Consider the following 12,462-nt stretch of genomic DNA (forward strand, 5'->3'; position numbering starts at 1 on the left):
GCGATGATGTCATTGTTGGAGAGAACTTTAATGACATTGGTTTGTTGTCTTCAAATGTTGTTTCTCTGACATTAAGATCAAATTGTCGGACTTGTGTTGTTACCATGGAAAGAAGCCGTCGTGTTATTGGAGCTGGACTAGAATGACCTATCGCACGCTTTAATTAAGACATTCATGTTTTGTGCACTTCTGGAAAATCATTGAAACCTTAAATTTCTTACGTTTTTGAAATATTACAGAACTAATTTGGCTCTCAGCTTCTGCCCTGCATCATTTATGGTGATGCGTATTATTCTGCAGACCCTGGTACGCGTTGGTTAGTTGGCTTGCATGCATGCTCGAAGAATACATTTATAATATTATTAGAACTGTAGACGGAGGGTGTTGGTTTGTACCATGATTGTCTGCACCATTTAATATTTAGCAAGCACTTCCTGGATCTGTTTTTGTTGTACCTTCACCTGCCCACTAAAGAGCACCTGAGGGATCAGCCATCAGAGCCATGCAGCACCTCCTTCTTCTGTTGTAGATGATCTTTGTCTTTGTTTTAATTATAGTGCAGACTGAAGTTCACACAAACGATGTTTAAAACTTTCTTTCCGACAAGAAGTGCTGAGAAATGTCTACGTCTTCATTAGAAGACATCTCATTGTTAACATTTCCTGTGGTTGTTTCACAGTAAAAGCCTCTGCCTTCATACTAAAACACTTTTATTATGAATCTTACTTCGTCTTTAGTTTACTGCAGCAAATGTGTGGTTTAGTAAAGAAAGTAAAAGATCCCCAGCTGTAATACTGTGCTGGTACATAATGTTTATAATGTTCATAAAGTATTATAACAGTGTTGTAACAGTATTATACACAGGGGATCGCTGTGGCGCCACGTCAGAATGGATGTAAACACATTCAGGACAGGTATCCTCTGTAAATCTGGTGATGTTAGCTCAAGTTATATTACATACATGAAGCACTGACTGGTGGATTTAATAGTCAACTACTTAACATAGAAACCGCCTAAAAACGTAAAGAAATGAAAGGATTCAGATTCAATAAAGATATTGAATTCTGTCTGTTCCTCCACTGCTGTGTCAGTAAGCTGACGTCGTGCTCTCAGGTACAGTTCTTTGGATGATCACTGCTACCTGCTGTGTTTCCTCTGCAGACTCGGGTGCAGCACTGCGTCTGCTCGGTGGCAAGCGACCACTCCGTCGGCCTGCTCAGTCTCAGGGAGAGGAAGTGCATCATGCTGGCGTCGCGACACCTCTTCCCCATCCAGGTCATTAAGTGGCGTCCAGCAGATGACTACCTGGTGGTGGGATGCTCTGACGGCTCCGTCTACGTCTGGCAGATGGATACAGGTGAGTGCTGGGTGACCACTTCCGCAGCTCCTCTTTGGAGTTAGGCTGGCAATGAACTGAACAGTTTCAAAATCAATGAAGTTCTCACATATGTCTTCCCTACAGGGAGAGCATAATATCAAACACAGAAGTTTGTGTTCCCTTCTAGCTTCTAAATCTCTGCTTGTATACTTGAGAAGGTTCAGTCGCTTTCAGACCCGCTGCTTTAACCTCCGGGTCGTATCTGTGAAAACTTATCGCAGCATTAAAGTTTAATGACCATAAGACCAACCTATTCAAAGAGCATAACACTGTAATCAAAATACTCAATAAATATACGCTTTCATCGCTGTTAAAACCAGTATGAACCCTAACAGGTTCAGTACATGGCTAGCTCTGCTTCCATCTCTATGCTAAGCTAGGCTAACCATGCCCTCTCATACAACTCTCTCTTTAATTTAACCAGCTTTGTCCCGTTGACATCAAAGATCTCTTTTACAATGCAGAGCTGGACAAGAAAATAGCAGTAGAATAGAATAGAAGCAAAGTTTCAACAATTAACATTAAAATATAGATTTGAATGAAAAATGATGAGATAAAACATTTGCACACAGATATCCTGGACACATTAGACTTCACCATAGTTTTGAACATGTTTTAAAGTGTAGGATCAGTCCGTAGATTGTTCCATGCAGTAGGTGCAAAACAATCTAAAAGCTTTCTGTTACAATTCACTTCTGACTTTGGGAACAACAAAACGTCCTTTGAACGGAGATTGTTACTTCAGTAATTCAAATTTAAAAAACAAAACAAGTAAGAATTATACCAAAAATAGCTTTGTAAATAAAAACACACCAGTGACGTACGTGTGTACGTGTGAAGCGGGCCAATTCACTTTTGAGTATAAAGGAGAACCACGGTTTCCAGCCTGAGGTCAGTGAGGCATTTATAACACATCACTGTGTTTCATGCAACCGGTCACATTGTCTGGGTTAATATCGTTGAATAACAGCAGCCAGAAATAACAGAAGTGATCAACACAAGAAAGTCATTTTCACATTTATTGCTATCTAAGTAAATGTGACAATGTATTGTGATAAAACATATTAGTGGTAAAACTGTCCCGTCCTAATCTGAGGAGTAGAGGAGATGCATTGATACGTTACCCGGAGGTGGTGCTGGTTGAAAGGGCAGGTTTATCCTCTGCTGAGCAATCTGATGAGTTCATCTGAAAGCTGCCCGATGGATTCTTGGGCCCAAAAGTATCTCAGGAAATATGAATGTTAATTTGGAAAGGAGTTGTTTGGAGATCTCCCAACCAAAGCTTTGATTTATTGTCAGTAATGTCTCCCAGGTTTGCCTGTATCGAGGGTTTGAGGCAGGTTTGTTTACTAGTTTGTGTTTTCAGGAGCCTTGGACCGCTGCGTGATGGGCATCACGGCAGTGGAGATCCTGAACGCGTGTGACGAGCTGGCTCCGGCCACCGTGGACGCTCTGAGCCACTCTGCTGTGAACCTGAAGCAGGCGATGACCCGACGCAGCCTGGCGGCGCTGAAGAACATGGCCCAGCACAAACTACAGACGCTCGCCACCAACCTGCTGGCTGCAGACAACGCTGACAAGGTACAGACAAACAACGTCACACTACAGCAGAAGCTGTGTTTGGCTAATGAACATGTGCACGAGTGCTGGAAGATGAGCCCATTAACTGAGCTGCCAGTCAACAGAAAAGAGTTGTTTAATTTTCTAAGCGGACACACCAAACATTCTCTATTTGCAATTTCTCAAAAATAAAGACTTGTTGCTCGTGTCTTTTTATAATTGTAAATTGAGGTTCAATAGACAAAACAAGCAATTTGAAGACGTCAAACTGTGATGGACGGAAGTGTTTTAAATAGTAAGGTTTTAAAATGAATTCTTCACAACTTGAAGGTAGTTGATATACAAATAGTCATTTGTGGGTGAAGTATTCATTTTAAAACATAGGTGTGTTGTGTAGTGGAACGCATTGACCATACAGTAACTATCCCCCATAATTACAGAATATTACTGTAGAAAACAGGATGAAAAAGATGCTTCTGTAATATTATGGCGTCTGTCATGATACACGAGGTCCAGTTGCAGTCTAAATGATTTAATTTCATAAGCAATAGTTTCTTGGTGAGCCTGTTTTTACGGCAGATAGATGTTGGGATGAGCAAGTCTGGTTATAAACATATTAATTATGATTAATATCAAAGCTATTAATATGAATAACAATCATAGATAGCTGTTGATAATAACTGGCACTACAATGATGTAGGTGTAGTAGCAATTATTCAAAAAATAATGTTTAATTATTATATAAAAAATGACTATTATATTAAATCACCTCGATGGTCCTTTATGTCAAAGGACAACAAAAGCCAAATGTAAAAAACCCGAAATAGAAATAGCTGACTTCCTGTTTGGTTTGCGATATACCTTCAATAGACTTTTTTTGTACGTCTCCACATGCATGTAGGTGAAACGCACGGCAGGGGCGACGCTTTTAGGTGGCGCTGTTGAGCCAATTTGCTACGCTCATAGAGCTCTGTTTACACCTTTCTCATGAGGGAGGAAACTTGGAGAAACAAAACAATTTGAATTGATTCAGATTCTTTCTTTGTCAATCCTCAAAAAACCAACAATACACAGATACACACACACACACACACACACACACACACACACACACACACACACACACACAGATAGCTAGATAAAGTCACATACCAATTAAAACTATGCTGCAGACAAACCAAAGGTCAACACTACTGTGTGTGTGTGTGTGTGTGTGTGTGTGTGTGTGAGAGAGACTCAGGGAGGGATGAACTATCATAAATGTCAAAATGGTAAAAAAAAATACAAGTGCAGTGTTTCTTTTCTCTGAGCTGGACTTTCCAGAGCTCAGCCTTTATGGTTTAAAGTAAATGTCTTTAAACCTTTCAAATTTATATTCAAATAAATGTCATTGTTTATTGTTTAAAGATTATTATTATTACTATAAAATACTATATTAAGTAATATATTGTTTCCTCCAGTGAGTGTACATACATGTGTTCTCCAGCAGGGGTTCTGACTGACGATATTCCTGCTTTAATTTGTGCATTATCTGTGTGGGTGGGCAAACACCAGCCTGTGTTCAACCAGCGCTAACATTACTAGCCACTGACATTCTCCAGTCAGTAGCGCACACGAGCATCTGAAAACCAATGTTGCAGTCCTGCTTTCACCACATATGTCCAAGAAGTTGACATCTTTTTTGGTAATGGAAAGCTATGCACACTAGCTGCAGTATCATGGAGTAGTTCAGAGGTTTTCAAGGTGGGAAACCTCAGTGAGGCCCCAAACTGTTTCAGGGGAAGCTCAGTGAATGGAAGTGAAATCAGTCTTTCTGTTCTAGTTTATATGTCCTTACACAAAATGTGAGGAGAATTTAACAATAGCTCAAGGACTCTGTAATCTATCGTGTAATCTCTGTAATCTACAAATCATGTCAAATCAAAGATGGCACAGGAAGTCTTCCTCACTCACTGACTGGATTGCTGTTCAGCAGCAGTGTGCTCAGTGCTGCCACTGGTGGTGGGAAGCTATAAAGACCATTTTAATGCGTAGCATTGCTGTAATCTTTGATTTTACATGGTTTGTATTGTCTTTGATGAATGAGACCTTTCTTGGTCAAAGTAAAAGTCTTTTCCTCACTTTGCACCCACAGGTTGTCGTTTTTTTCCTTGGAAGATTTCTGACCATGCTTACCAGGCCCTACATGCAGCTTTGTGATGGTAAAACATGCAAAGACATTTTTAGAAGTGCAGTAATCATTTGCATATCATAATCATAAAGCCACCTGGTCTGCAGTGCAATGAGTTGAACTGAGAGCACTGCTTGGTGTTTTTTCTTAAAGACGATTCATCAACATCATGTGGAATGACTGTGAATATTGAAATAATTGATTTAAACCAAAGACACATATTTGTGGAGCAACACAGGAACAGCATTACTGAAAAAGGGGTTTGTGCTTACAGTTGTAGGATTAAAAGGGATAGTTCAGATTGTTTGAGGTTGGGTTTGTTGTGCATCCATCACTGTATTACCGACAGTAGATGGCGGTTGGCATTAACCCAGTTTGGAGAAACAGACATGAGTAGCAGCAAGGAAGCTAAGAAATGTACAGCTGTAATGTACGGGGACCACAGCAAAACAAATGTCGTCCACCTAAAAACATCAATATCAGTTTAACTGTACGCTTCATTTAGAAAATGTTCTCCACTTTACCTTGGCGTCAGGGAACTGAAGCTGTTATGTTCGGCCTCTTCAAAGCCACCAGACTCCATCGACAAAAACAGAAATATTACTTTGTGCAGAACACTGGAGTTGCTGCTCTACCGCTGCCTTGATCGGTTAGTTTTTGTGTTATTGTGTGACTTTGGTTAGTTCGGATTCACCCATGTTTTGTCCATGCAGTGATTTGGATCCGCTCCAACATATAATGGGTTCCTCCTTGGCCCATGCTTCACCCTTCCACAAAGTTCCATGAAAATCGGCCCAGTAGTTTTTCTGTAATCTTGCTGACAAACAAACTGACCAAAAAACATGTGATTTATGTGGAGCAGGTCGTCTGTGTTGACCCCTCAGAGGATCAGAGGTTCACTTGTCAGACTCTGATGATCTGATCTTCCCTGAAGGAGTAAACCCCGCCCACCTGGGCCTCCCAGCACAGAAAACAAACGCTATGAATTATTTAGTGTCTGAACAGCGTTTAGTTCAGCTGCTTGTACAGTTTGACTTGTATGGTTTGACTTGGAATCCATTAAGCTCAGCATTCAGTCACTTGTTCCGTTTGTCCTATCTTCTATTCCCTTCCACCAGATAACCTGTGTGTTGTTTCTTTATTTCCCTCTGTGTGTTGCATTTATTGTAGGTATCTCCCGAGTTTTTCTTGCCATAACTGCTGATAATCACAGCCCATTTCTGAAAAGGTCAACACACAACAGCTGCAATCTCTCTCGTCAGAAATACATCACTGTTCTCTTTTCTGCCTCCCACCTCTGTGTCATTTCTCTCTCATATCTACTCAAATTATGGGTCAAAACCATCCACTTTAGCAGGTGTGTGTGAGAGTGTGTACTCCCCGCTGTGTGTAATGACACATAATGACCATAAAGTGTCAGACTATAAACCAGAACATTACACCCTGCAAGCCTCCGTCTGTGTGTGCTTCCAGCTGACTCCTGTTGTTGTTGCTCACATGTCAGGTTGTGTGTGTGTGAAGTCGATGTGTGACTTTGAGTTTGTCCTCTGGCAGGTTTACTGAACCTGTGAATGTGTTTGTCACACAAAGGAAACACATAAACATTAAAATATGAGTTGATAAACAGAAAACGAATCAACGACAATTTAATGAAGTGTTCTGTTTTCACCATCTCAAATGTGAGGATGTTGCAGGTTTTACATCACAGATCCATTGCAAGACAAACCTGGCAGATTATTTAATAATGAAACTCTTTAGCTGCATCCCTGAATTAAACCTTTATACTGTTTCAAATCCAGCAAAAGTCATAACAAAGATTGAAATCTGTTCTTACAGTAGACATCAACTTTTATATGGAAAATAAACGTTTCATACACAACATGCAGTTTAATTAGCTTTTCATGAAGAGTGACGTCTGAAAATACAGAGCAGACGATTTCAACATTTTGAACATAACTGCATCCAAAACAAGGAAGGAAATAAAAATAACACAACTATGAATACAATTAACTGTTTATTAATGAAATGAATAAAAAAATGTAGCATCTTAACTTTTTCAAATCAGTGGCAATACTATACTGAGTTACAGTGCTAATGACAAGTTCAATGTGAAAAGTTAGTTATATAATAATAATAATAATAATATAAAAAATAAATACCAATACACCTTGTGACAAGTGAATATTTGATTCAAGCCTATTGAGGCATAAAACATATGAACGAACAGGGAATCACTTGTCTTTATTCTAACAAATGAAACGTATGTCTGCTGTGACATCAGTGCTTATCTGGAGGGAAGGTTTAACCAGGCTCACAGAAACTGTAGCGTCTGGACGAGCACCTATTATAATATGAACACTCAAATGTAAGAATGTCAAATATCAGATGGAGACGCCACAAGTGGAGAAAGTGTGCTTATTATTAACAGTGCTACACAACCTGTGTTATACTGGCAAACCTCCCAGAACCTGAGATGGATGCAAGCCCAGCAGAAGGCGATGAAGCTGAAGACATGAAGCCGCAGGGAGTTAACACTGGGCTGAACACAAGACATCAGCTAATCCATGATTTCTTTTCAAGCCCCAGAAATAAGATACATAATGAATAGGCCTAATTAGACGGATAATGGATCAAATAATTGATTGTACCTTCACAACACAGTCCTATTATAAAAATGCATTTCTATGTTGGTTTCAATGTTGACAAACTCGACACTGTCCACCTTTAGGCCAACTACTACGGCTTTATCTAACGATTGTAGGATAAGAGGAGATCGGTAGAGACAAGAAAACTATGAAACACATGATAATGTCGGCCCTCAGTCTCTATTACCTTCATAGTTCACCTGACGAGACTCTGCTGGAGTCAGTGAAGGAGCAGCGGAGGAGCCTCCTCCGGGTTTCTTTCTCTTCTTCCTCTTTGTATCTCTTGTCATTGTGCTCAGTTTCTTTTTGATAGCATGCACAATGCTTTGCACTCCGGATACAGTGGAGACTGTGTCCGCTCTCTTTCTCTTTTATCTACTGGGTTATCGTTGTTGAACATTTCCCAAAAAGAACATCTTTGGACTTTTCTACCAACACTTCTAAGTTGTCTGTCTGGACGTGTCCGATGTTGTTTTTTCTCCATTTCTGTACGTTTCAATTTATTGTTGTTGAGCCCGGTGAGATGAGAAAACTAGCGGTGGTTGCTAGGTAACAGACGTGTGTGTGACTGTGTGAGTTGGACTCCAGTGGTGTTTGCCAGAGGGGCCCTGCAGGACGATGACCTTTAGACCTACTGCCCAGAAGCTATAGTTCACTGTTTGTGTGTTTCTGTTTGTGTGTCAGTTTTTCAGAAACACACTGTGCACGTGTCTTCCTCTTTGCTACCTAGTGCAATAAGGAGACATTTTTCTTAGTGTGCAATGTGGCTGATTGCCTTTAGATGGCAGTGTTCATCCACCAAAATAACACACACTGACACTGCAAGCACGCACACACACACACTAAAGCATGGGAACGAGGCTCCAACATCGTGGCTTTTCCCAGGTAAAAATCCAAGACCTCTCACAAAACCGTTAACTGTAGCCAATTCAGTGTTTATACTACATTTACTACAGTGCAGACACACGGTTTTATTTGCAGTCTTTGTAGAAAAGATTCAAGCTAAAAATCAAAACAGATATTATAATAAATAAATAATTATTAAATGGATAGTTTTGGTCCTTGATTGTGATTAACTTTCGAAACATACTCACTTCACAGCAGTGACCACATTACCATGTTATCATTGTGCCATTTAGTCACCTGAAGAAACCAAGATACAGCCACGTTTACCTCCACGACAGCTCCCAGGACTTATGTTGGAGCAGCAGGGAACCCACTGTGTCCGGACGCTTCGTTAGAGAAATAACGTTCCCTGCCGACAAGTCACCATTAATGAGAATATCCAGATACATGTCAATAATCAGCCCAATCTTTAATGAAGCACCACTGCAGCTGTGTGTTGCTTGGCAAGCATTCTGCTCTGTCGCTCAATACGTTTTTTGTTGCTGTGTGTTTATTTTAGAAAACCATGCCATTTATTTATTTATTTATATATATATATATATATATATATATATATATATATATATATATATATATATATATATATATATATATATATATATATATATATATATATATATATGAGAGAGAGAGAGTAACCGTTTAATTTAAGCACTTAGCCTCTTGACAAAGCCTAATACTAACTAACTAACTTGCAGGGCAAGAATATACACAATTCTACCAGAGTGCTAAAACTCAATATAACACTGCTGTCTTATAATCTTCACGTGTGGCTTGCCTGATTGGCCGATTGCACAAAGGTATTTATGGAACCGGCTCCTCCAATGTCAGGATCTGCTGGAGCTTTTTCTGTTTTGTAAAATCAGAAACTGAAAAGTTAGTTGGCCAAAACATTAATTTAAAAAACTATATTTTTTTATTTTAAAGGCCCTTGTTGGGATGGACATTGGAATTTATCAGTACTTATAAATGCTCTGATACATTGCATTGGATACATGTTTTTCATATTGTATTTGTCCCTACCAAATAAATAATAAATAAATTCAATTCTATTAATTTGTCAAATGCAAATCTAACGTGTTTATAATACTACTCCAATAATATAAAGAAAAAGGCTCAGTTCATAACGGGTCATTCGACAGCAGCCATGTGGGAAATCAGACCATTGAGCTGCTCAAACTGCATTCAGCCAACCAGACTGTCTGCCAGGTATCCAAAGGATCGTCCGACAGAAATCTGCTCCGATTCTCAAATTAGTCCTGGCGACCAATTCTGGGCTAAAATCCTCCAGACTCAGTAAACGCATGATGTCAAAGGAAACGGTTCCAAGAGTTTAGAACAGCAAAGAGAAAATCCTTCATGAAACGCAGTCGGAATTAAAAGACAGTTTTGCCCTTTTTTCTCTATATTCCTCACATGCTTCCCTTAATCACTGTCTCCTGCTTTCCTCTTCTCCCTCAGAGTCCGGCTAACAGCATCACAGTTGTCTGATTGCAGTCATCAGGTCATTAACATGTAAACAAGAAGCACTGTTCTACATAAAGCTCCACGCAGGTGTCTCTGTTAATACAATTACAATCAAGCGGTGTGTGCGTGTGCGTGTGCGTGCGTGTACGTGTTAAAGTACCAGATGATTATTTATTTTTCAGGAGTTGGAGACCAGAGCTAGAATAAGTAAATATTGGACTTCACTGTCTGCTCGATGTAGAAGTCGACCGCTGTTTGCAAACATCTTAGCTAAAACAACTTGAGATGGTTTTTTTCAGCATGCTTTATTCTCCAAATGTGGACACAAAATGAATTAATGCTTTAAGGAATTGTGACTAACCTAGGTACTGAGCGGGACGTTTATAAAAAAAAATGCAGTTGGGATGCAGTCACAGCTCCCCTGTATGTCATCTTTGAAAATACACAAGAAAAAATAAGACTATTATTTTACCAAATTAACAAATATTTTCTTATTTCTTATCTCTGCAAAAAAGGGCAAATTGCAAACATCCCCAAAACGTTATGGGTGTGTTAGCGCTGTACTGTCATTAGCACGATATCTTTTGGGAATCAAACCGTATAGCGGTTGCAAATCATGCGTAATTCATGGAGCTATTAGCGGCCGCAATCCATTTTTTGTGAATTCTGTTTATTTAAGTCCCTCAAGTATAGCCTACTGTCCTTTGTATTTCTGGACTGACATTTCTTATTTCTTATATATTTTACTTATTGGCCGACATATACACAGACACTGATATGTCTGTGATAAGATACATTTGATGTTAATATATCTCGTGGTTGGGCCAGGGGACACATTTTGTGCAAAATGAACATTTGTCTCTTGTTCACTTCCATTCTATGCGAGCAAAGAGACGAAAAAACCTTTGCTTCCCGTGGCGAAGCAAATTCACATCTTCAAATCAAATGTATTTGTATAGCCTAATATCACAAATTACACATTTGTCTCAGTGTGCTTTACAGACTGTAAGGATACGACACCCTCTGTCCTTAGACCCTCACAAGGAAAAACTCCCTAAAAGAAACCCCACACATAAAGGGGGAAGATGTTAGAAACCTCAGGGAGAGACTGATGTTGTGTGTTGAGAATAAACAACACAGTAAAAATACAACATAGACAATCCATGTGACAGAAATGATGGCGTGATTGTATATGAAAAAGATGGATCCAGGAGGATGTCAAAATAAGCTTCCTAGTGCCTCCAAAAAATATATATTAACATGGGTGTCTGGCGGGAAAGAGCAGCAGGCTCAGCCACGATTCATGAGTCAGACGTAACCTTTCAGTCTGAGAGAATAACCTGGAGGATGTCAGTGTGATGCCGTCAGTTATTGTTTTCTCCGTTTGGGAGTGGAGGCTACAAATGTGTAAAAGAAAGCCTTCGTTACAAACTGGGAGCGTGGAGTATTAAGACGTAGGTGTTAACCAGGAAAGGGGGGGGGGGACTTCCAAAAAACACAATCTAGTTGAATTTGTTAAAGATGTTGGAGCTTGAGCTGATACTCACTAAGTCTTGGCCTCTGCTGCTTTCATTTGGACCATTCTGTTTTTAAATCGGTCGCTTACAAGTCTCCTATCTTGATGTAAGTGGAATACTAGATCATTGGAGTACTCCTTAAAGAAATACTACATTTTTGAGTCCTGTCTCAGACTAGGCTTTGTCTCGAGCCTAAATATTCAATTTCTGAACGAGTGCCGACGACACATCTAGCCACTAAGTGTTGGATCTTTAAATGATTTCAGTGCCATCTGTTGCATGCTGCTACATTCCCACCCAACAGATACAACAGACACATTTTCACTGGGGTTGTCATCAGGATAATTGGAAAGACACACAATGGCTTTAATACGGAAGGACATATGAGCTGTGACTGGCTGGTCAGGTGACGAGTATGTCCCACACTGTGAGCACAATGTTTCTGTGTTGGAAACCCCGACTAACATTCATTACGGTTTCCTTTTAAGTCTTATTTTTGGAAATTCTCTCTGTCCTCCAGGGCAACCTGCCGAAATACTCCCATAATGCCCTGGTGGTCCAGGCGATGAAGACCAACCTAACGGACCCTGACATGCACGTGCTGTTCTTCGATGTGGAGGCAGTTATCATTCAGCTGCTGACCGAGGAAGCCCAGAGACCCAGCCCCATGCTGGTGTCTCCAGAGACGCTGCAGAAGAGCCAGGCCGGGGCGGACAAGGGGGGGTCCTTCCTGGCCAACAAGATCTTTAAACAGGTCAGTAATTACAGTAGGGAAAATAAGGGCAAGTCATCCACAATAATCAAAATCAACATGTTTTA

General features: G+C 40.0%; 1 protein-coding gene across 3 annotated transcripts in view; it reads left to right on the top strand.

The window, feature by feature from the left end:
* Positions 1–12,462, top strand: part of wdr7 (WD repeat domain 7) — a 109,756-nt gene that overhangs the window by 26,891 nt on the left and 70,403 nt on the right. For all 3 annotated transcript variants that reach the window (XM_029444250.1, XM_029444249.1, XM_029444251.1), the window contains exons 14-16: positions 1,162–1,357; positions 2,745–2,959; positions 12,164–12,397. In XM_029444250.1, coding sequence (XP_029300110.1) covers positions 1,162–1,357; positions 2,745–2,959; positions 12,164–12,397 — 645 coding nt within the window. The remainder of the gene's footprint in view (positions 1–1,161; positions 1,358–2,744; positions 2,960–12,163; positions 12,398–12,462) is intronic.

Source organism: Cottoperca gobio, chromosome 12 (genome assembly GCF_900634415.1).
Source record: "Cottoperca gobio chromosome 12, fCotGob3.1, whole genome shotgun sequence".
NCBI classification, from domain to species: Eukaryota; Metazoa; Chordata; class Actinopteri; order Perciformes; family Bovichtidae; genus Cottoperca; species Cottoperca gobio.